Source organism: Sinohyriopsis cumingii, chromosome 3 (assembly GCF_028554795.1).
Source record: "Sinohyriopsis cumingii isolate HCF-2022 chromosome 3, ASM2855479v2, whole genome shotgun sequence".
NCBI lineage: Eukaryota > Metazoa > Mollusca > Bivalvia > Unionida > Unionidae > Sinohyriopsis > Sinohyriopsis cumingii.
Window position 1 is genome coordinate 32,989,385 of NC_142963.1, and position 26,402 is coordinate 33,015,786.

The 26,402-nt window shown below is 35.8% G+C and overlaps 2 protein-coding genes across 3 annotated transcripts in view; both read left to right on the forward strand.

Moving 5' to 3' along the window:
• LOC149802650 (uncharacterized) overlaps positions 1-18,959 on the forward strand; it is a 104,813-nt gene extending 85,854 nt beyond the window's left edge. For both annotated transcript variants that reach the window (XM_089952012.1, XM_089952013.1), the window contains one exon: positions 9,976-18,959. In XM_089952012.1, the coding sequence (XP_089808138.1) occupies positions 9,976-10,108 (133 nt within the window). In that variant the 3' untranslated portion in view covers positions 10,109-18,959. The remainder of the gene's footprint in view (positions 1-9,975) is intronic.
• Positions 18,960-22,651: 3,692 nt separating this feature from the next.
• Positions 22,652-23,181, forward strand: LOC149802651 (uncharacterized). The gene is made up of 2 exons (XM_089953806.1): positions 22,652-22,892; positions 23,009-23,181. The coding sequence occupies exons 1-2, from the start codon at positions 22,652-22,654 to the stop codon at positions 23,179-23,181; spliced, it is 414 nt and encodes a 137-aa protein (XP_089809932.1).
• The last annotated feature ends 3,221 nt before the right edge of the window (positions 23,182-26,402 follow it).

Consider the following 26,402-nt stretch of genomic DNA (forward strand, 5'->3'; position numbering starts at 1 on the left):
GAATCACGAAAGTGTGCATTTGACTTTCATTGTTTAGTCTTAAAACGTATGAATTAACATATGGCATATTGGGAATTGGATCAATCAGTCTGGGCTACTATATTTATACTGGTATGAATCCTGTAATTGAATTTTCATATAATTGGATTTAAAATGTCAAGCATTATGGAATTAATGGACTTAATTAAATGATGGATAAGTGTAACATGTCAAATTATTTGCAACATATTCCACTCAGTAATATATGTATTTATTTTACACTGGTTTTATCTTTATTTTCCTTCACTATCATGGTCTGTTGTTCTGGACCTCATTGTGCCTGAGGTATTGAGGGGGAGGTGTTTATTCTTTTTTGTATCAGCTTCAGATCTTACACAGTTTTATATAATTTCACTAAATCTTGCTTTTTAAGGGAGATGTATTTATTTTTTTATATCATTCAAGATGCCAACACAGTTTTATATAATTTCACTAAATCTTGCTTTTTAAGGGAGATGTATTTATTTTTTTATATCATTCAAGGCACCTACTTAATTTTAGGTTCATGTTATAGTGATTCTTGTCATTGAGCAAAATCTTGCCTCTTAGATGCAAAAATTTATTTAGACTTGAGGGAAAAAGATTAAACCTTCCACATGTCTAATTGGGGTAGGAAAGTTCAATACCATGATATACATTACTTCATTTTCATTCACTTTTGTTCTCTTGATAGCCTAGAGCATTTGAACTGTCAGATATACTTCAGTTTGGAACTTAAGTTTCATGTTAAACTTCTTAACTCCGATCTCTTAAGAAAACTTATTTAGGTCCATTTTTATTAAGTTCAAAATATCATGATGCATAAACAGTTAAATCTCATATTCATTTTACTGAAAGAATACATTATATCCATTTTTTCCTTCTGCCTTGATTCAATACAGAGATCATACATAGATAACATGTATCCAAATATTGCTGAAATGTGAGGGAAAATTTTGACCTGAAGAAATTGTAGGGGATTCAATGATTTAAAGGTTGCTCAGGCAATCATTTGCAATTAGTAAAATGCATATTGTAACAAAAATGAGTTTTCAGGCAATACAAATTAAAATATTGGCAAAATTACAGCCATTGTACTGATGCACTGGTATCATACATGTATTGTACATGTATGATAGGAATGAATAATGCAGTGAAATAACTGCATACAGTTGGCAAGTAAAATTTCAGTACTTCTTGAAAACTGGTTGCATATTAGTCATGCAAACTGCCCTATGGAAATTTAAATTATTATTATTTTTAAATGTTGAGCTGATTTTAAATGTATCATTTTAGTACAATAATAGTCAAAATGAATCATCTATGATATGAAGGTTTCAAACATGCAAATCATTTCTAATATTTCAAAGAATTTGGGAGCTATTTACCTGCTAGATTACCTTCATGTCATTCAAGTGAAAGAGGATTGCTGATTTGTGTCATACAGATTGGAAATCTGCTTGTACACGAAAATGTCTTTTTGTATTCATCAAAATTTGCTAATTAGCTATTTTTTACTTAAACCCAACATTTTAAATTTGTACTGTCCTTCCTGGAATCATTTTGAATAAAGTACTATTTCAAAAACCTGGTAACATCACTAGATCAGCACATACCAGTGTTCATTAAACCTTTATCCATAAAATGTAATAGTTTTTGGCAATATGATGCTCTTAATAAAGAATCACCACAAAATACCTGAGTATAAAACATTCCTCTGCTTCCTAATATTCAGGAATTGCTTTTGCACATGTTATTATATGATTAGAAATCACATGTGTTTTCTGTATTACATTGATATTATCTGATCTACTTTGTCATCAGATACAGAAAAACTACAGGTGTCTTTTGTGTAATAATAACATCTGATATATTTCATTGCTAAAGGAGTGAGGTGAAGGATGTCATCAAGGTTGGAGATTGTTTGTTTTTGAATATCTTTTTCATTTTTTTTTTCAAACTCAGTTTACATCAACATCTTCTGCAATCATGGTACATAATTGGGTTATCAGATAGGTTAGCTTGGGTGGCAAATGAATGAATTATGTTAGCCACCAAAAGGTAGGGCAACAAAAATAAACAATATATATATAACTTAAGTCTTGAACCATGCACTTAGATGTGGAAGCAAAAATGGTGATGTAAGCTGCTTCTCATTGATTCTGGGTATTCTTTTCTTCCTGTCTCTTGCCTCTTCTTCATCTGTACCATAGCTCACCCTGGTTTTTTTCTCCAGCGCTTTCAGAAGGGGTGTCTTGATTTGGTCCTATTCAACCAGTCATCTTTATGTTTGTCCATCTGAAACGAGGTTAGCAAGATTGTGCAAAAAAACACCCCGTGTAGACAAATGAAATATTGCCATTAATTTTTAATGCAAATGTAGATGACATGATTGGATTTTCAAACCATTACAGAATCTTTAAGTTTTGTTAAATTTTTTTGAACATTTTGGATTACAACTTGTGAAGTCCTTAATTGTTATCATGATTAGGCCAAAACCACTTGAAGTTGATGACTAAAATTTTGTATTCATATATAAATAACCTGATTAGATTGTCATTCCATTACAGGAATTTAAAATATATATATATCTTTTGTTTTTGCAGTGGACCCATAAACATTCTCACACATAAACCTTGTTGTAACACTTTTTTATGTCCCTTTTTGAAAAGTCAGGTGCACTTTTGTATGTGCTTGGTTTTAAATCTGGTCCAAGTGCAAACAAAATAAACCCAGATCTGCCATCACATAACATGCCAGCAGATCAGGGTTTGTGTTATTTGTTTTACTTATTAGTCCTAAACAGACTGCATAGACCCTGATCTGCCAGTACATTTTGTGATAGCAGATCCAAGTATGTGCAGGTAGTGTTTGTTGGAAACTATTTTTGTGCAGATTGTTTTTTTAGGTCACCAACTAGAAACTAATCTAGTATTTTTAATCCGATGTCTACTTAGTAGGCTGGAACTACTAGTATGACAGATAATGCTTTGTACTTAAGTCAATATTTGCACAGATTCAAGAAATGTGCAAGATTTGTTTTATTTTGGCAATTCTCAGAGCTGATTTTCGTAAGGAGTAAACCAGTTGAAATTCATATATAATTGTGTGACTCTTCTGTATGAGCATTGCATTATGGGTACATTTTTTGTTTCGTTCTGTATGAGCTGGAGTCATTGCATTATGGGTACATTTTTTTGTTTCCTTCTTACGAGGTGGAGTCATTGCATTATGGGTACATATTTTTGTTTCCTTAATTTTAAATCTGTTCTGCATTTGACAAAATCAATACACAAGGGTAAGCCATATAAGATAAACCACTTCAGCTTCAGCAGAGATAAATGAATTTGTTGATAAATGTATAGTTATCTAGCTGTTTGATATTTATTGATATAGCCATTTTTCCAAGAAAATAATTTACAAATTCCCACTGAACAAAATTTGTGAAACCCACTTGTAATGATGTTGTCCAGCCATCAGTTATCTGGTTTCTGCATGATGACTTTACTGGGAATTGTAGGATTTTAACAAAACTGGTATGCAGCTTTACAAAGACATTTCCAAAATGTTAATCAGACATGCTTAGCACTGTGCCAGTGAGAGACTTAGTGAATAGGTGGATCACATTATGTAATCCTTGACTATATGCAGGCAGGAATTGTTACAACAACCTGGACTAAAATATTGGAAATATGTAGTAATATTGAGCCCAAATATCCCAGAAATTACTCCTTTGATTTTTCTAAAATTTTGCAGATTACCTTATTATTACCTTTGTTTAAGTAATAAGTCTATAAAATACATATTTATTTGTACATTGGAAAAGAAAATTTCTTGTGTAAAAAACATGGGTGGCACTTAGAGAAAATTTTAGAAAGGTCCATTTAGGTTATATTCTATAATTTCACACTTTGCATTTTTTTTTTTGGTTTTTTTAAAGAAAAAGAATTTCCATGTTTTTCTCATTGGTTATTCTGATTATTTAAAAAGGACCTTGTATATCTCAGGTATTGTTGAAATAATTTTTTGTTCTCTTTATTTTGGTGTATGATTCATTGGTGTAATTTGGGTTATAGACTACTCAGATTGGCTTTACTTAAAATGTGCACCTCTCAAAAGATTGCTTGCTCCACTTGGTTATTTTCACATCCTGGACTTCAAAAATAAATGAGCTGATAACTTTTGTTTGACGTTTTAGATATTTTGTAATTCATATAGTGCTCTTTCGGAAGCTGGCATCGTCTACTGTGCAAAATTAATTTTCCCATACTTTCAGACTAGTTCAGGCTCTTTTTTTGAGCATATGGGAGCAGCCATTTTATCTATAATTACCAAACGTCAAGAAATTTCAGTCACAGTACTTGAAAGTAGCATAGAGGTATGACAACATTCTCTCCACTGTGCATGTTGCCAATGTAAAAAACTTCACCTTATACCAGTCCCTGTCTCAGAAGTATGTAATAACTGTAGAACTTCAAATGACTGATTTCAAACATTTTATGTCTTGATTTAGAGAAGTTGTTACCCCTGATGGCCCATCTTCCTAATTTTCATTTCTTCATATTTACCATTGAATTACTGGATTTCAACCATTTTTGGTATCCAGCTGAACTTTAGCATTGATAGCTGGATGTCAACCAAATTTGCAATGTAGCTTAACTTTATCAGTGATAGCTGGATCTCAACCAGATATAACTGTGTGCAGTTCTATATTGAAGAGACACTAATTGAGTTTGATATCCATCATTTCATAAAATCATTGGATTTATGCCCCCCTAATTGCCTGTCCTTATCACTTTATGTGATTTAACTTTTGTCAAGTTTGTTGATTTAAACGTACACTGGCTTATGGCTTTTTTTTATGAGACCCTGAATTTGTTTTCTTGCATTCCATCATGACTTTTAATGGAGTTATGTTATCTGATTGCTTAGCCTCCTAACTTTTATTTCCATTTTTTTACCATGGATGGTTGGGTTTCAGCCAAATTTGGTATGCAGTTCTATATTAAAGCAATACTGAATGAGTTTGATTCTAGCATTTCACAAAATTATTTGTAGCAATTATGCCTTGATTGCTTGACTTTCTGACACTAGTTTACATGACTTAATTTAAAGCAAGATTTGTCTCATTGAAACAGATTGGTGAATGGCTTTATCTTGACGAGAACTTGAATGAATTTGATTTCTATCTCTCCAGAAATCATTTACAGGAGTTATGCTCTTTGATTGTTCATCCTCTTTGCTATGGTTCCACATCATAACCTTTTCATGGATTGTTGGATTTAAACCTAATTTGGCTTATGGCTTTATATTGACGAGACCTTTGATGTATTCATTTTCAAGCACTACACTATGTCATTTACAGGACATTTCAGTTTCAAGCACTACACTATGTCATTTACAGGACTTTTGTTTCCTGAATGCCTATTGTCCTGACTTTGGCTTTTTTAGTGCAACTTTGGCAATGATTGTTGGACTTAATCCAATTTTGGCATGCATATTTATATTGAAGAGATCTTGGGTTTGAGTTTCAGCATTCAACAGGATCATTTAGAGGAGTTATTCCCCCTGATTTTCCACCCTTCTAGGTTTGTTTCTGCATCATAACTGTGCCAAAATTATTTGAAATTTAATAAAAATGTAACATGCATCATTATGTTAATGAAACATTTAATAAGTTTGATTTCTAGCAATCCATTACATTATTTACAGGAGATATGACCCTCTGATTGTCTGTCCTTTTGTCTGTGATTTCCAATACATCACCTTACCAAGGATTATTGTACAGATGAGTCAGATTTCCAGCATTTGATGTCATTTTTTAGAGGGGTTATGGCCCCATAATGCCCATTCTCCTAGCGTTTTTTCCTGAAACAAGTTCTTTTGTTTAAGACTATGCCAAATAAATTGTAATAAAGTTTGTGATACACCTAACATTGACAGTTTTAGTTCATCAAGAAATATTTATCATATCATATCAACAATGGAAAATCTACAAAAATATTGTTCTTACCAGGTTTTCCCAGGTTCTTCCACCTGTTATATTGTCCATCATGTGTTGTCTAGCTTGCTCTAAGAAATATTGTTAAACCCAAAACAACAACAACAACAATAAGAACATAAATTTAGAATTTCAGAGTATATGGACTTAGAACAATGCCAAATGTTAGAAGTTACCAATGAGATAATTTGGCAGGAAATTTCTTTTTTTTTCCTCAAAGAATAAAAGCAAAATCACTACTGTAATTGTTGCTGGGCTTATGTTCTCTACGTTCTGATGTATTGGTTTGTTCCTAGACCATAGTCCTTGTGTTGCAGGATTTTGATGAATAACCACTTGCTCCAGCATGGCACATCTTTTCTTCCTATGCACCAGAGATCTAACTCTTAATCACATTGCTATATAATAACAACTATTTCACACAATTGTCTATACAGAAAATTTGTAAACCTAGGAAATAGTGATTGCACCAAAACTAGAAATTTCCGTGTAGTTGTTGCATAATTTGTGCATTGATTGTTATCACAAGATATAGACACCTTTAGGTTGATTCATCTGATGTAGAAGGTAGAAATTAGCATTTACTTATACCTTAGAAAATATTGTATTTCATACCATATATATAGTAGTCATATACAAGTCAAACTGCAAAACAACACAGATCCTGATCTGCCATTGCATAATGCACCAACAGACCAGGGCCCATGTTCTTTGTTCTACTGGTTGCTCCTAACAAAGTGCACAGATCCAGGTCTGCCAGCACATTATGCAATGGAAGATCTGGGTCTGTGCAGTTTGCAGTTTGACTTGTATGCGAGTATATGTAGTATAAACTGCAAAGAGCATAGACCCTGATCTGCCATAGCATAATGTTCCAACAGGTCAGGGTCCATGTTCTTTGTTCTATTGTTTACTCCTAACAAACCACATAGATCCTGATCTGCCATTGCATGATGTTCCAACAGGTCAGGGTCCATGTTCTTTGTTCTATTGTTTGCACCTAACAAACTGCACAGACTCAGATCTGCCAGTGCATTAGGCGAAAGCAGATCTGGGTCTGTATTGCTTGCAGTTTGACAACTAATAAAAGACTATATTTGGCATAGAATGACTTGAATCTTATTATTACCTGGCATTGATCAGAAAAGAAAAGAAAAAAGTTATATTTAAGTAGAATGTGAACAGTGAAGTATAAGATGTGTATGCATGGTAAACATATGCAGAAGGTAGTCAAGTATAAAATTTGTATGCATGATAAATGTATGCAGAAAGTGAACAGCCAGGTGTGCATGATAAATTAAGAAATCTCTAGTCTGTAATGTGGTTCAGTTAAATACCCAAAAATATTTCCAACAAACACTGCCTGCAACTGATACTCACAGACACACCTTGTACTTTTGTATGGCCCAGCATGGGCATATAGAAATCCTTGTGTCTCTTCATTCATCTCTGTATCCATCCATCCTGCACACAGTCTGATGAACACAACTAATCCTAAAGTTTGTAATGGATGCAATAAAATTTGGTAAACATTATTGTCATTATATATTCAATATCTCCTGTGGACAGTGTTATAAGGATTGAGTACTGTATTTCTGTGAGCAACTTAATCACTATTCCTCTGGTATTAATTCTATGAAATTACTTAAATTGTCTGCCAAAACTATGATTTGCAGCATATTAGTTCACAGTGGCATGTCTTCTTCTGTGATATTTTAATAGTGAAAAAGTGTTTTTCAGGTAAATAATAAAGAAGGACTGAACTAAGCATCGATCCTATGCTTTGTCTGGAAAGTTCTTACCTTGACCCCCAATTAGGTTGCAGTGACCTACATAGGTGTATTAGTTTTTTTGGTAGCAAGTAAAATATGCTGCTCATATTATAATGGAATGTATTCTTCATTCTTTTCTGCTGCTAGATTTCATTTCTGGAATGGTTTTTGTTATGAGAAGTTTAGTCAAAGCAATATTTATGAAACAGGGAACCAGTTTGTGACTGGTGCACAAATAATGTTTTTAGAAATGTTTGTGTGGTCAGATTTAAATCAGAATATACAATAATGCAGTAGGTTGATAGGGAAAAATTGCAGATTAATTTTATATGTCCTACAGTTTGTAAAATATTGCTGTAGTGATGTTTTTGTAATTTTCTACCTGGGGGAGGGGTATCAATTTGAGAAATGATGAAAGAAGCACATTAAAGTTTTGAAAAGCATTCATTATGAGAGCAATGGTTAAGTCAGCTGACTTGAAATTTGCATTGATATAAATAGCTTATTTTCATGGGCAGCACTTTCAGTTGCTTGTATGAAGTTCCATAAAATACAAATGTTACAAAACGCAAAATTTTCCTAAGGCTTTCAGTTAAACTTTTTCCTCACTCTTCAACACTTTCCCAAAATCACAAGCTATTTTCATTGATTTTCTGTCTAATACAATAATCTTTGCATTTGAATTCAGTAATATGCTGTTTATTTATTCTCTGCTTAATACTTCAAGCGTTTGAATTTAATAAGACATTCTCTTGCATGTACTGCACAGGGCTTGTGAAGATTTCTTGCATGGGTTGCACCAAGTTTGTACTGTATCCCAGCTGATAACAGATGCTTATACTGAACAGTCAGTCAGCTTGTACTGATGAATATATTTGCTGCTGCTTTTATTTATAATTTAATCATCATGGAATTTAACAGGCAATTTGTTTTATCTGGCCTGCATTTTGCTGCTGATGAGACCTAGGTTGCATGTATAGGTCACAGCAGGGGTGGCAGATCAACAATTTTCAGATTCAGCGTTATAGGTTTGAAAGTCACATCACTTTTATATTTTTTGTTCTAGGCAGCTGAAACTTACACACATTATTGATGTATGGTGAGAGTTTTGTATGATGAAATGCCAGGATTCTTGAAATACTTGCATTAGGACATAGTAGTATCATCACAACCATGTTCACCAACAAAATATGACTCTTCATGGAACTCTTATAAATTTGATTTTAAATGTAAAGGTCATGTATGGAGGTCATGTTTTAATGTAGTTCTAAATCTTCCATACCCAACAGCAGTATTTGTTATTATTATTATAAAATTCAGCAGCTTAGTTTTAAAAATTGCTCATATTGTTACTAAAGTTTGGAACAGGCATAACTGTATATACTCGTTTATAAGACAAGTTTATTTACAAACTGCACAGACCCAGATCTGCTGTCACATAATGCATCATTAGATTTGTGTCTTTGCATTTGTTAAGAGTAATCATTAGAACAAACAACAAACAAGAAGCCTGATCTGCAGGTGCATTTTTCTACGACAGATCGGGATCTTTGTTGTTTGTAGTTTGACTTGACTTACAAGCAAGTATATAGAGTACTTCCTTAAGATATTTGTGTGGAAATGTCATCTAATGGGAACAAAGAATCATTAAGTAGAGATTTCAGTCAGAGAGATTTGCAATAGGCTAAATAGACTTTTTTTTGAAAATGTAAGAAACTGAAATACTAATGCTTCACCTACATCTTACTTCACTTGAACAGTACTGTTTTGTTATGAAAAACGAGGAGTAAAATAACAATAATTTGCATAAGCATCTTTTCTGTTGAAGCAATTTAGCAGAATACCAGGTAATAGTTCTAATAGAGCAGACTCAAATAGTCAAATTAAAAAATTTAAAAACAACAGCAAGAAATGGCTGATATATATTACATGCTAGAGAACTGATGAATGATGAGTATGATACTAATGATAATGGTGATGATATTTCTGATGATTGTAATATCAGCTAACTCTAAAGTGAAGTAATAAAACAATGATGAATAACTGCATTGATGAGAAAGAAGAAATGTCATCAAAAGAAGTGATAATATAAATTAACCTATTATTAACTGGAAAACTAGGAATATCCTCCAATGCAAGATCATTTTTTTGTACCTCCTCATTTTTTGTACCTCTTTTTCACAGAGAATCAAGGAAAGCATTGAAAATTCTCGAAAGCCTAATGGGGGTAGCTACTCCTCATGGGAGAAAGTCGATGATGTCCACTCCACATGGCCAAAGTCCAGTCAAACAGTACACACCAACAGTGACCACGTGAGGCTACTTGGTCTGATAGGCTATAAAATGGAACATGACTACTAGAGAATTCTGGGAAATTTCTTTTTCCAAAGCACGCGAAACTTAGCAGAGCTCACTTTGGAATTATTTCATCCTTGTTGAAATTAAATAGGGCTACTGTGAATTCTTGTAACAAAAAATACAGTCACTGCACTTAGGTTAAAGTTAATTTAAGTTTATTTGTCCCTTGTTACAAGTTTACTCATTAGAAGGTGAGTGTGATATTGGATTCCATTAGATTATGTAATAGCAATATATATACAACACAATACATTTGTGTGGATCCCTTGAACAGAGTTTATGAGGGGGGAACTCTGTATCTATCACCTGGGTTGTGGTTGGGGAGGGAGAAGTATCCAATTACATTGTGATCTGTATACTGTGTATAATGTTCCCTCAGATAAGGTGACCTTGTCAGGGTGTAAGCCAGTATAAGGTGACCTCATCAAGGTGTACCCCAATAAAAGGTGACCTAAACAAGGTATACCCCATTATAAGGTGACATCATCAAGGAATACCCCAGTATAAGGTGACCTCATCAAGGTATACACCATTACAAGGTGACCTCATCAAGGTATACCACAGTATAAAGTGACCTCATCAAGGTGTACCCCAGTATAAGCTGATCTGATCAAGCCATGTCCCAGTATAAGGTGATTTGACCAATGTACCCCCACAAAAGGTGACCTCACCAACATGTGCTCCAGCATAAGGTGTCTTCATCAAGGTATACCCCATCATAAGGTTGCCTTATCAAGGTGTACCCCATTATAAGGTGACCTCATCAAGGTATACCCTTGTATAAGGTGACCTCATGAAGTTATAACCCATTATAAGGTGACCTGATCAAGGTGTACCCCAGTATAAGGTGACCTCATCAGGGTGTACCCAAGTATAAGCTGACCTCATCAAGGTATACCCCAGTAGAAGTTGACCTCACCAAGGTGTACCCCATTATAAGGTGACCTCATTAAGGTATACCCTTGTATAAGGTGACCTCATCAAGTTATAACCCATTATAAGGTGACCTCATCAGGGTGTACCTTAATATAAGGTGATCTCATCAAGGTTTACCCCAGTATAAGGTGACGTCATCAGGATGTACCCGAGTATAAGCTGACCTCATCAAGGTGTACACCAGTATAAGGTGACCTCACTAATAACAGTACACTTGTATAGCTCTTGGATATCATTATAGTGAGGGATAACAGTACTGTTTCGTATATATTTGCATACAAGTCAGATTCAGCTGCAAAATACATAGACACAGATCCGCCATTGCATGATGCACTAGCAGATCTGAGTCAATGATGTTAGGATTAATCAGTTCAAAGAATAACATACCCTTATTTTCTGGTGCATTATGCAATGGCAGATCAGGGGCTATGTTGTTTGAAATCAGTCGTAACTTGTAAGCAGTTATATATGGTAGTAGTATATGTACTACAATATCAGCTTGCGGATGGTATTGACCCAACAGTAAACAGTGGATGGTATTGACCCAACAGTAAACAGTGCAGATCTAGATTTGCCATCATAAAACAAGTCATCAGATCAGGGCACCCCCTGTTCACTGTCAATTTTGATTTGATTTTGCATTAAACATTTACTGTTCAGCTTGAAACGACATGATTATTTCATTTTGACATCATCGTTATGCCACTTTTTATCTTGGTATATATCATATAGCTATGAACTCTGGGAAAAATTTTTGACATAAAATAACATGGTTGAAATTTTTTATCTCTTAATGAATAATGAAAATTAAAATTTGTTAAACAGTTTTAATAATTACAGTAACAATTCTGTGAAAGTAATGGTAAAGTCAACAAACAGTGTATGAGACCTTTTGAAATTGTTAACAATTTACAACCTGCCATAAACCTGTTGCAAAAAAACTGTTGTGATCTAAATAATCATTACATTCCGATAAAAAACTCACTGACCAACAGGTCTTTGTGTAATTTATTGGAGGAGTCTGTTATCTTGTAAAATCTTGCTCTATCCAATTTGCAGTTGAACCTAACTTATAAGTGATTGTGTATGGTAACCCTCTCCAACTCACTGCCAGCGTTGGACATAGCTTCATTGTGTCTTAGTAAATTAATATAAAACAACTGTAGTACCAGAAAAAAACTGACTTTAATTAGACAATTTTACACCAACTTGTATCAAAAATGTTCACCTAATTATACTCTTTTGTACGTTATATCCTAGTTTACATATTTCATAATATGAAAATTATTATAAATGTTTTGTGTACTTTCAAGATTTATTTCACTGTAGCTACATTTCTGAAGTAAAAAATGAATTTTACTTTTAGAGGAATCAATATTTCATTGGTTTGAGTAGTCTTTTGTTTTGTATTGAATGTAAATTAAACATGATTATGTGACATTTTTATAAAATTCACTTTTAATGATTTTTAATATTATGCCAACTAACCATTTAATAACAGAGAAATATCTATGTTTTTCCTAATGTTAACTTTTCATTACTGAATCTTGATTGTTGACTGAACTATGATCCTGTTGTACCTGTTGATTGAATTTATACTTGGATATATTGTTAAGAATTGAAGGAATAGAAATTAGTGAGAAATTGTTGCCAAAGCATGAATTTCATCTTCTTGCACCTATGGATACACTCTATCACTGTACATAGAATTGTAGACTCAGGAGTGAAAATCATTAACAGAAATCCATGCAGATTTGTCAGTGACACGCAAAATAGCAGAAAGGCATGTAGATATGTCAATGACGTACAAAATAGCAGAAATCCATGTAGATTTGTCAGTGACATACAAAATAACAGAAATCCATGTGGATTTGTCAGTGACACACAAAATAGCAGAAATCCATGTAGATTTGTCAGTGACATGCAAAATAGCAGAAAGGCATGTAGATATGTCAGTAACATACAAAATAGCAGAAATCCATGTAGATTTGTCAGTGACATACAAAATAACAGAAATCCACGTGGATTTGTCAGTGACACACAAAATAGCAGAAATCCATGTAGATTTGTCAGTGACACACAACGGAGCAGAAAGGCATGTAGATTTGTCAGTGGCGTACAAAATAGCAGAAATCCATGTAGATATGTCAGTGACATACAAAATAACAGAAATCCATGTGGATTTGTCAGTGACATACAAAATAACAGAAATCCATGTGGATTTGTCAGTGACACACAAAATAGCAGAAATCCATGTAGATCTGTCAGCAACACACAACAGAGCAGAAAGGCGTGTAGATTTGTCAGTGGCGTACAGAATAGCAGAAATCCATGTAGATATGTCAGTGACATACAGAATAACAGAAATCCATGTGGATTTGTCAGTGACATACAAAATAATAGAAATCCATGTGGATTTGTCAGTGACACACAAAATAGCAGAAATCCATATAGATTTGTCAGCAACACAAAACAGAGCAGAAAGGCATGCAGATTTGTCAGTGACATATAGAATAGCAGAAATCCATGTAGATTTGTCAATGACACACAACAGCAGAAACTCGTGTAGATTTGTTAGTAACATACAAAATAGCAGAAATCCATGTAGATTTGTCAGTGACACACAACAGAGTAGAAATTCATGTAGATTTGTCAGCAACATACAAAAATAGCAGAAACTCATGTAGATTTGTAAGTGACACACAACAGAACAAAAAGGCATGTAAATTTGTCAGTGACATACAAAATAGCAGAAATTCATGTAAGTGACACATGCTCTGCCACACCTCAGGTGATAAGAGGCTTATGTTTTTTTGTATGCCCACCAAAGGCAGAGCGCATAATGCTAGGGCATTGTCTATCTCTACATCCAGCAACCATCTCCCTGTTTATCAGTTACCTTTTTTGTTATGCACTTTAACTTTAGTTATACACTATCTACCTTTTTACCAAATTTTGTTCACCTCTGTCTGCATGGGTTCGAGTCTTGGATTCAGCTAATGTGGGTATGTGAGAAAGTTTGCCAGAAATTTATCATGGGTCGATGGTTCTTTCCAGGGTTTTCCTGGGTTCTTCCTCCACCATTAATTCTGGCCACTATGTATAGTGTATGGTGTGCTGAAAAATGGCATTAAATCCTACAACAACAACAACAACGAAATTTTGTGGGTGACTTACACTTGGGGTAAGAAAGAAACCTATTGATTTTGGGTTAGTAATGTCCAAGGTCAGAATCACTATGACTGAAAGAATGAAATGACATCACAGACCTGGACCAAGCTTTCTACATGGCTTGCACTTGGGGTAAGGAAGAGCCTGACAGTTTTTGTGTTAAAGGTAAAAATAACTGTAGTTCTACATCACAGATCCAGACTAAACTTTGTCGATGATTTGCACTTTGAGAAATGAGAAGTCTGTTGATTTGGGGGGTCATAAGGTCATAGGTCAAGGTGATTGAAAACTAAGAATTGGTTCTGCACAAAACCTTCAGTTCTCAACCATGTACCTTTTGGATAACTACTTTAGGTTTGGAAGCCTATGCATATTTGGGGTCAAAAAATGAAAGGTGATGATTTCTGTGACTGGAAGAATAATATTATTTTTCACATAATAACATTTTATTTGTAGACCATGTACCTTCAATAACATTTGTGGAATGCTTAAACTTAAGGCAAGAAAGAGGTCTTTTGATATGTGGTCAAAATGTGAAAGATCAGGATCACTGTGTCTCCAAGAAAAATATTTTAGATTTTACACAGCAAATTTGCTTCCATTCTTCATAGTAACTTTCCTTCCAGAGTAAGTTCTTTGACAAAACTTCTGTAAATGTCAAGGTCATTGCAAGTCTAATAAGAAATAATGATTTCTTCACAGTAAATTTAATTCAGGATTGTGTACCATGCCCAAATTCAAGGTCATTGAGACCCACTGTGCAGTAATTTCCTGAGTTAACAATGTCCTATGAGTGCTTACTTAGAGGACTACTAGACACAGGGCAGGCATGTAATGTACCATTCACAGTACTTTTTGTTGTCAGTGGTGTATAAACACCAAGGGCACATCATGTTATAATTTCAGTATTTTTGAAAAATGAATCTGCATAACCTATTCTTTATAAAATTATTGTATCTTTTGATACAGTTGGACAAAAAATACCTTAATGATCATACATCCAGTCTGTTTTGGCAGAACCAATAATTTTAATTTTTCTTTGCTTCTGTTATATACATGTACTGTAACAGATATGTCATACATGTTATATGATTTGTTATAATCACAAATGTCTGTAAAAGATATAAATCTCTAAAAATAAACTTGATTTCATAAAAGTCTGCTAACATGAACATTGTACATGTCCAATCAGCCAAACTGACAACTTTAAATTCCAGTAAACCATTTCTAAAAATATAACCTTGAGACATTTTTTAATGATTACTGGGTATACCAGGTGAATATGAATGGCAACTGCTATGCCAATAAAGCCATTCTAATAAAGCCTTTTTATACTGACAAACTCTGTAATATGGACAGAATTTTGAGTCTCAACAGTGTTAAGTCTAGACACGCTTCACTGTACTCTCTTTTAAGTCAAATCCAATTGCAAACGGCATGGACACTGATCTGCCATTGCATAATGTTCCAGCAGATTGGGGTCTCTTTTGTTTGTTCTGCTGATTACTCCAAAGAAACTGCATAGACCTTGATCAACTGCTGCATTATTTGATGGTAGATCTGGGTCTGTGCAGCTTGCAGTTGGACTCATAAGTGATTATGGATGGTAATTAACATATTAGGCAAAAGACTTTTAAGTATTTATATCACTGGGATGGTAAGAATGCCTTTTGGTGCATCCCCCTTGCTGCATCAAACAATATTTCTATTTCCACTCTCCATTGTTCCATTTCACTCTCAACACCTAAGATTACCCAGTGTTGGGGATTTTCCTATGCTTCCTATTTCATGGCATCGAGAATGACCTGATTGTGATTAATGTCAGATACTAAGGAGTCAGCTTAGCATTGATTTTTTTATACAATCACACCAGTAAGGTAATTAACTGTAATTATAAGAATTATGTCACAGCAATATTATAATTAACTGTTATAAGAATTATATCACATATATTGTAATTAACTGTTATCAGAATTAATTCACACCTGTATTATATTTAACTGTAATTATAGCAATTCACACCTGTATTGTAATTAACTGTTATAAGAATTAAGCTTGCTCAGCGCCAGTGGATTAATTACAACACTGTAATGACTGTTTATGAAATCAACAACCTAACTCCTGCATGTTTTTAATTCTCTTTTGAAATCTTTGACACACATTGTCTTAATCTATGGTTTATCTCAGGACAAAAATTAATACCTCAGTCTGAAACTACTACTATAGCCAGTTCCTTCTCATGTTCTGAATTAATCCAAGAAACTCTTGTTTCTCAGAAACACTGAGAAACTCATGTTCAGTACTACACTAAGAAACTCTTGTTCTTTACTACTCTAAGAAACTCTTGATCTGTACTACACTGAGAAACTCTTGTTCTGTACATCACTGAGAAAATTTTGTTCTGTACTACTCTAAGAAACTTGTTCTGTACTACACTGAGAAATGTTTGCTCTGTACTATTCTAAGAAACTCTTGTTCTGTACTACACTGAGAAACTATTGTTCTGTACTACTCTAAGAAACTCTTGTTCTGAACTACACAATGTTCTATACTACTCTGAGAAACTCTTGATATGTACTACACTGAGAAAGTCTTGTTCTGTACTACACTGAGAAACTTGTTATCTACTACCCTTAGAAACTCTTGTTCTATAATACACTGAGAAACTCTTGTTCCATACTACTCTAATAAACTCTTGTTCTGACTGCTGAGAAACTCATGTTCAGTACTACACCAAGAAACTCTTGTTCTGTACTACACTGAGAAACTTTTCTTCTGTACTACTCTGAGAAACTTTTGTTCTATACTACTATGAGAAACTCTTATTCTGTACTACTCTGAGAGACTACTCTTGTTATGTACTACTCTGAGAGAAGCCAGTTCTGTACAACAATAAGAAACTCTTTCCTGTACTACGCTAAGAAACTCTTGTCTGTACTACACTGAGAAACTCTTGTTATGTACTACTCTGAGAGAAGCCAGTTCTGTACAACAGTAAGAAACTCTTTCCTATACTACACTAAGAAACTCTTGTCTGTACTACACTGAGAAACTTTTGTTCTGTATTACTCTGAGAGAATCTTGTTCTGTACTACACTAAGAAACTATTTCCTGTACTACATTAAGAAACTCTTGTCTGCACTACACTGAGAAACTCTTGTTATGTTCTACACTGAGAAAACGTTTACCTTTATTTATTTGTAATTTGAAGTTCTGTTTTTTTTTATTTAAAACTGCATTTAGACTGGTGTATTAATTTGGTAGATATCTGTTGTTGTCTGCAGTGTATGCATGTCTTTAGATGCCTTTGTGATACATATATATGACTGGGTGCATTTGTGCATACAAATGTGTGTCTGTGTGAATGTATTTGTGCTGCATATGTGTAATTGTGTGGATGTGTTTGTGCATACATGTGTGTGTCTGTGTGAATGTTTATGTGATGCATGAATGTACATGTGAAGAGTATGTATTTACCATTGAAGAAATGTAGCATGTGTGTATGGAGATGTCTTCACTTTACCAGTGTATATTTTGGATTTATTTAGGATGAAAGTTTAATTGATTTTTTATTTATTGTCAATATGTTTAGGTCTACAAATAAGAATGGCTAATCATGGAATGTATTGCCCAGTTAAATATTGCATAATAAAAAAAATAATTCCGGGACAACTGAATAATCATTTTACATATCAGTTAGAGTTTACATATGGCTACCTGGGGGCCAAAGTGGTACTGTCACATCAAAAAGTCTATTTGGTTTGATTGACAGTTATCACATGTCTTAAGTCATGATCTTGTGACATAAATTATAACGAAAAAACACTTGTTTACTTGACTGCATATATTTCAGCATGTATGTTGAAACACAAATGTCAAATGGTTTTCATCCCAACTACATACATGTTCTCCATCTGTACTACTATACTTGTTTTTATGGAGCTCTATCCATCTTGTTTTAAATTCTTAATAAAGATAACATTTTACTTGGACATTTTTTAAGACTTTAAATATTATTTTCTATTGTGTATTTGGACTCATTGTAACTTTTATAGTCTTGGTTGTATTTACATTGACACTGTCCCCTGTCTTATTTTACAAAATATTGCTGCAAAAGAACAAAAAAGGATACAGATTTTGAAACATTTATAAAAAATCAAGCTTTGTATACTCTGATTTTGTATTTGCGGTGACTTCATTTATTTTTGTGAATAGCAATTGTTTCCTTTTTGCTAAATATGGCTATTTTTTGTACTAAAATTCATGGAGATGGGATGGTGTCATCTTTTGCCACAGAAGAATTATTCCTAATGTACTTATATGTTGAGTCCAGGTACAAACTGCACAGACCCTGATCTGCTGACACATTATGCAACAGGAGAGCAGGATCTGTGTTTCCATTTTGGACATGGCTTATAAATGAGTATGTACGGTATTTTAATTCAAGGTTTTTAGCAACCACAGAATCCACTAAAGTTTATACCCAGCAAAAAATAATGAAGTCACAGTATTTTTTAAGATCATTTATATGATTCCATTTTAAATCATATATTAAATCGAATATAATAATGAAGGGTCTGTGAATTGATAACTATACTTTGGTTTTGATGCTAATGTTTTTATATTGTTACTATACAAAAACTGAATTATAATTGTAAGAATTATATATATGTCGTTGTTTGCGAATAAAAGCTGAATGCTCAGTTCGTGTGTATTTTCTTCAGTTTACCTAACAAGACTGTAAAAAAACAAAAGTTTCAGTTATTGATTTTTTTTGGCAAATAGGTAACATGTGACCTGGTTTTGTTTCACTGTGTAGGAATAGTACTAATCAAGGATAAAAGGAAATGATCCAGTTCATGAAACCATTGCAGAAATGTTAGACACTTCCTTACGTAAAACAGATTTCAACAGCTATAGTGTCAGTGACATGGCATTCATTAAAACCAATTCTATAAATGACAGTGATGCAGTAGTCAACAGGAATGAAATATTTTCCAACGACAAAGACCTTTAAATAATTATTTAATTATCCTTAATGTACCCTCTGTATGACAGAAGATACATCAGAATATGCTGGAATATATTTTGTTATGAATGTCATTGCAGCAGATGAAATTACATCATTCATTAAAAAAAAATCATTTGATGCAAAATAGTGATTCTGTGTTTTTAACTGTACTGGTCATAGGCCAGAAGAGCTTATCGGATGGCCTGTTGTACATCATCTGAAATCTGTTTATTCATTAGTGCACAAGTGTTATCACTGGTCACAAACTATGCTGTGAAACTTGATATACATATTCACCCCAAAGTTTTGTTGTTCCAAATGGCAATGGTTCTCCTGCAACATCCATTATGAAAATCTTAGTTTTGTTAACCCTAAAGTACAGGGATATTAATATGGACTTTTCACTGAAAGATGTCCTATGATGTGTATAGTTCATCCTAAATGAAAATGGTGCTCCTCAGACATCAAGTGTGAAAATCTTATCCTTACAGCTATGCGGATAGTCGTATCAGTATGTGCTTTTCACTGAAATACTTCCTGTGATTGATCTGAAGGGAAAATGGTACTGATCTATGTCTGCTATGAATGCCATATCAGCCGCCAGAAAATCTTATTTTATTTGCTACTCCTGAATGCCAGTAGCTTCCCATGGATCGTTTATTCTTCTCGAGTGCTTCCTCCACCAAATATACCAGGCATCATGTATAACCTATCTTGTGCTGAAAAATAGTGTTAGACCCAAAAAACCAAATCACCAACCTTAATGGAAAGTCATATTGGCATGGAGTTTTCACAGAATACTTCTTATGATGTCGAGTAGGTCGTAAATAAAAATGGTGCCAATGTAATGTCCATTTGGCCACCAAAGCAGGCAGCTTCAAAACTATTTCTGCTTCTTCCCCAGAATGAAAAGTCATTATAGTATGGGTTTTCACTGGTAGAATTTTGATAAGATTTAGTTGGTCTAAAATAAAAATCCAATATGGCCACTACTGTTATCCAATGTGGCCACTACTGTTATCCAATGTGGCCACTACTGTTATCCAGTATGGCCACTACTGTGACCAGCTTGACAATCATATTGCTATTCTTCCATGATGGAGAGTCTTCAACATTGGGTATTGTTTTGAGCTGCAGTGTCTCAGTGGTTAGCATGCCAGACACAAGACTGAAAGTGTGTGAGTTAAAATCATATCATCAGACCATTTTCGGTGAGCTACCATGGTGTGTCCTTGGGCAGGGCACTTTACTAGAGTTGCGTTTAAAAAAAAAATGGTCCTATCTTAAATTCCTGGACACTCTTTTTGTGCAGTAGAAGATGAATCCCTTTGAGGAAGTATTGTTTAAAAAATAGTATAAGTTGAGGAATCATGAACAATTTGCTCAGTTATATATATCCCTGCCTCATAGATCTGACCCCTACACCCGTAAAAGAGATCAGTCTATCGTCAAAATTGTGCATACTCTGAAAATATGATGAATACAGTCATTGGTCAACATGCATATCATTTGATCATTACCATAATATGTACTGAATAGTGAGAGTAGTTGCATTAACGAAATTCTGTCATATCAGCTGTAGGCCATAAAGGGCAATAACTCTTTAGATGATGGCCAACACGTGTACCATGTTTAAATGCAGTCCCTAAAAAGACAAGTTTCATTCACAAAATTGTGAATTATAATGCTTTCAGCTGTAGGACATAAAGGACAACAACTCTAGCAAGTATACATACATATATACGTACGTACGTACATACATGCATGCATGCATGCATGCATACATACATACATACATACATACATACATACATATATACATACATATGCATAGGGAGCGGCCTAGAAAAAGTAGCCTAAAAAATGGCTTGCCCTTCAAAATCTGGCCAGCTTGCCGCAGCTGGCAAGATCTCCATATTTGTGGTCGAAACTATCAAAGAAAAAACTTACTGGAGCATGGAACATCCATACTCTCATGGACAAAGAGAACATAGCAAGACCTCACAGGAGAACAGCCCTAGTTGCTAAGGAGCTTTCACGCTACAATATTGACACTGCAGCCTTGAGTGAAACCAGGTTCGCAGAGGAGGGTCTCTGATTGAGCTAGCAAGTGGCTACACCTTGTGGATAGGAAAAGCCCAAAATGAGGACAGGATCCACTGAGTCAGCCTTGCTACCAAATCAAGTCTTCTGAAACAGCTTCCAGACATGCCTGTTGGTATCAATGAAAAGCTACTAAAACTGCAACTACCTGTCAGCCACAAATACTATGCAACAATCATCAGCACCTATGCCCCTGCCCTCTCGAGCTCAGCAGAAACCATCGATTAGTTCTATGCGGACCTCAGCTCTGTACTGTGCTCAGTTCCAGCTGACAAGATCATACTACTAGGGGACTTCAATGCCCATGTTGGCTGCGATTATGGCCGATGGAAAGGTGTGCTTGGAAAGCATGGTATCAGCAAGATGAACAACATCAGTCTGTTCCTACTCAGCAAATGCACATAATTTGACCCCCTAATGACAAACTCAGTATTCAGAATGGCGAACAAACACAAGAACACCTGGATGCACCACAGATCTCGCTAATGGCACTTAATCGACTATGTAATAGTTCGCCAGAGCGATGCTCAGGATGTGATCATCACCAAGGCCATGCGAGGAGCAGGATGCTGGACAGATCACAGACTTGTCTGACCTCGCCTAAAGCTGCACATTGCCCCACATCACCCAAAGCGTCCGAAGCTTGTGCGCACAACATTGAACATCGTCAAACTTTCATGCAGCTTAATTTCCAGAAGAGCCTAGACGACAAGCTGTCCACCAACGATCCTATATGTGGAAATGCCTCCGAGAAATGGAACACGCTAGGGACATGATAAGAGAAACAACTATGGCGACTCTGGGCCCCAAGAAGCAAACCCATCAAGACTGGTTCGACGAGAACAACGGTGCCATTGACGATCTGCTTGCCAGAAAGAACAAATCATTCATGGACTGGCAGAATGACACAAACTCCATCACTAAAAAAGACCACTTCAAATCTTATCAAGCTGAGGTTCAGAGAGAAATCTGCAAGATGCATAACCTTTGATGGTAAAGGAAAGCTGATGAAGTGCAACGCTATGCCAACACTAACAACCCCAAAAAGGTCTACAACGCCATCAAGTCAATCTTCAGCCCTTCAAAGTCTGGCTCTGCCCCCTTGCTGAAGATGGCATTACACTAATAAAGGAGAAGAATGGCATTAAGGACAGATGGAAAGAATACTTTAGTCAGCTCCTAAGTCTTCCCCCATCGGTCAGCCAATCTATTCTTGACCAAATACCCCAAAAGTCAACGCACGACCAACTTTATGTTCCGCTAAAGATAGAGGAGTTAAGGATGGCAATTAAACAAATGAACTGTGGCAGGGCACCTGGAAAGGATGGTATCTCAGCGGAGGTGGACAAGGCTTTCAGTGAACAGAGTCTGAAGGCATTCCATAATGTGCTAATCAGCGTCTGGACGGAAGAGGAGATGCCAGACAACCTCAGCGACGTAGAAATTTTGACCCTCTTTAAGAATAAAGGCACGCGTGCGGACTGCAGTAACTACAGAGACATCTCCTTGCTCTCCATAGCAGGCAAAATACTTGCATCATTCTCAACAGGCTTTTTGCGGCAGTGTCAGAATAGAACCTCCCCGAGTCTCAGTGTGGTTTTCGCCCAGACCGCAGCATCGTTGTTATGATTTTCGCAGTGAGACAAGCCCAAGAGAAGTGCCTTAAACAGAACATGAATCTGTATGCCGTCTTCATGGACCTTACAAAGACTTTCAATACAGTCAACAGAGAAGACCTGTGGGTACCTAGTACTCAAGAAGCTTGTGTATCCTCAGAAGTTTACCAACCTCATCTGGCTCTTCCACGATGAAATAACTGAAGAGATTCTCTCAGATGGAGAACTCTCTGAGAAATTCCCTATATATAATGGTGTCAAGCAGAGCTGTGTACTCGCTCCGGTACTCTTCGACCTCTTCTTCACACAGGTACTGCTCCATGTCATCCATGACCTTGACCTTGGTATCTACATTAGATATCGCCTGGATGGATCAGTGTTTGATATCCGTCGCCAAGCTGAAAAAAGCCAAGACGCTAGAAAGACTCATCACTGAAGCACACTTTGCAGATGATTGTGCCCTCATGGCCGACGAAGAGACTCACCTACATGCAATCATGGACAGGTTCTCTGAAGCCTCCAGCCTATTTGAACTCATAATTAGCCTGGGAAAGACAGAAGTCCTCTTCTAGCCCGCCCCAAACACTGTCCTTTCAGAAATCCTGTACCACCATTGGCGAAACTCAGCAGAAGAATGTGGACAGTTTCAAATACATTGGCAGCACAATGTCCTGTGATGGCTCCCTGGACAAAGAGATCACTGCGATAATCCAAAAAGCCAGTCAAGCACTCGGACGATTCCAATCCAAGGTCTTGTAGCACAAGGACATACGCCTGTCAACAAAGATGAAAGTATACAATGCATTTGTCCTCACGTCTCTCTTGTATGGCTGTGAAACATGGACTGTCTACCGAAGGCATATCAGCCAGTTGGATCAATTCTACCGGCGCTTCCTGAGATCCATCATGCGGATCAAGTGGCAGGACCGAATGCCAACCAGAAAGTCCATGACAGAGCCAACACAACAAGCATCGAAGCAAAACTAATCCTGGCCATGTCATCCACATGAATCAAAACAGAATACCAAAGCAGCTGTTATTTGGCCAGCTAGCTCAGTGCAACCGAAACCAAGACCGCCCTCACAAGAGTTACAACGACAATTTCAAGACGCACATCAAATGGACAGACCTTCGACCCCACCAGCTCGAGCTCGCTTCCTCAGACAGAATCCACTGGCGAGCCTGATGAGAAAAGCCTTTCCACATTCGAGGCTGACCGCCGCCAGCATCTTGCTGCAGCTCATGAGAGATGTCACAGAGCTGTATCCCAGCCACATCCAATCCCGGTGTCCCATGCCCCACCTGCAACCGCCTGTGTACATCGAAATTTGGACTTCGGAGTCACATGCGCGACCACCGTCGATCGGATCGCATATATATATATATATATATATATATATATATATATATATATATATATATATATATATATATATATATATATATATATATCAACCTATCTATACCTTGGCGAATCGAGCAGATATTTGTGTGCTTTGTTCTAGCGACATCAATGGGATTTCACGAGTTGCCTCCCTTAGTAAGCAATGCCACTAACCATTAGCGTGCGACAGCGGTGTATTGTACATCGGCCGAAAATAATGGAAGCAATTGACTTCACAAGGCTAGTTTTTAATATTAAACGTCGAAAGTATGACTACGTACTAGAGAGAAATCACTACAGGTGTATTCGAGTGAAAGGTATTTGTACAAACACGGACCGGTAGCGGAAAATTTTCTATTTTATGAATCCATTCAAGTTGTGTGCTCCTCTTGTCTCGATCATGTAGGAATAGTGTTCAAATTGGAACAACTTAATTGATTGGATGGGGTGGCTGGCTGCTGCATCCAATGAAATTCACAGACCCGAAGCACATATATTCTGCTGAATCCTCCAAGGTGTAGATAGTGTTAACATATCGGCACCTTGGCTAGCGAACATGTGTTGGGCCAGGTGATAAAAGGACACCGCTAACAAAAGTTACGTAGACGACAGGTATTCTGGAGCAAATGTTATTGTTACTGGCGCTAATACCAGTTTTCCACATGAAAATAATTGCAGGTAAAGAAGATTTTGATCTAGATTCGTTTATTATACAACTCTGTGTATAATTGTCTGCGCCAGGTTTGTTGTCATTGAAGGATTGGGACATCAGTATGGTGACAATAAGATCACTCAGAACAAAGAACCAACCAAATATAATCAAGTGAAAATTAAGTCATACGCTACTAAAAACACTGGCTCAGGAAACCAGCTTTCTTTTGATAAACAGGTGGTATATCTGACCATCCTAATACTGTTCGGATTGACGATTTATATATATCTACAGCATCATTTAGAGAGTTAATTTCTATCGCGGCTGCTAATGTAGGTTCGTGAACAGTGATAGCTATTTTAGATTCTTCTTACTGTGGTAAGATTAAATTCTGTACTGAAATTCATCGTTGATTTTTTTCAATTTGATAATTACCTGTTGGAATACTAGTAACTTGCCAATCGGGGGGTTCCATCTGGATTATTTTAATGTGCAAATACCAGTGACTTGTTTGCTTGCAACCCACCGAATGAATTTGATCTAATATTTGGCTAACTATGATATATTCGTATTTGTGCTAGTGCTATTTCTTTCGCTGCAATTGCAGTTGGAAAGTTGACGCTAAACTCAGGATTGGTTGAGCTTGCTGATATCATCGCTGTTTTTGACGATGTTATTGTTAAATCCTGATTCTAAATCCCGTTTGTGTAAATCGGACTTAAATTCTGATACAGTCATTGTTGTACATCTTAATCATTTCTGTAAACTCAGTATCTGCTATAATTCCATCGCTAAGGCCTTATGATATCAACGAAGATAATTTGGAGTATGCTTGCGTCGCTGTGTGCAACTTTATTGTATACTCATGCAATTTTGTATTGTACATGCAGATATTTTTTGCTTTGATATTAAGAACACCAGCAATTTTTGTTACAGCTGAAACACAAATTATTACAACTGCTGGTGATAACAATACGCAGGTTCCAGCGATAACAGGGGACGCCGAATGCACAATTATGTCAACGACAACTAAACATCTGCGATATTTTTTACTTTTACTGTATACTTGTCAACGATATTTTTAAGTTTGGTTTGCCACTCACATGCTTGATTGTATCTGTAACGTTGAACGTAGATTGGGGAGTTCATTATATTGTAGATCGTAGTTTAGCGGCTAATTAAAGACACCAATAGTAGAACAAACTTTCTTTTTCTTCTTCGGGTTCCACCACAAATGTTTCCGCGTCCTTTTGCTCCAACATCACAAACATATATCCAGAGGATCCAGTTAGTGGATAACGCCGTAAAATTGTGGTATCGTAAATGTCGTAGTGCCGAGAAATGAGAACCTGTATATAGCGGTAACCTCAGCGCGATGTT

Coding starts and splice junctions, on each gene's coding strand:
- LOC149802651 (XM_089953806.1), top strand. CDS start 22,652: ATGGCAATTAAACAAATGAACTGTGGCAGGGCACCTGGAAAGGATGGT. Junction 22,893..23,008: donor CTCCTTGCTCTCCATAGCAG/GCAAAATACTTG, acceptor TGATTTTCGCAG/TGAGACAAGCCCAAGAGAAG.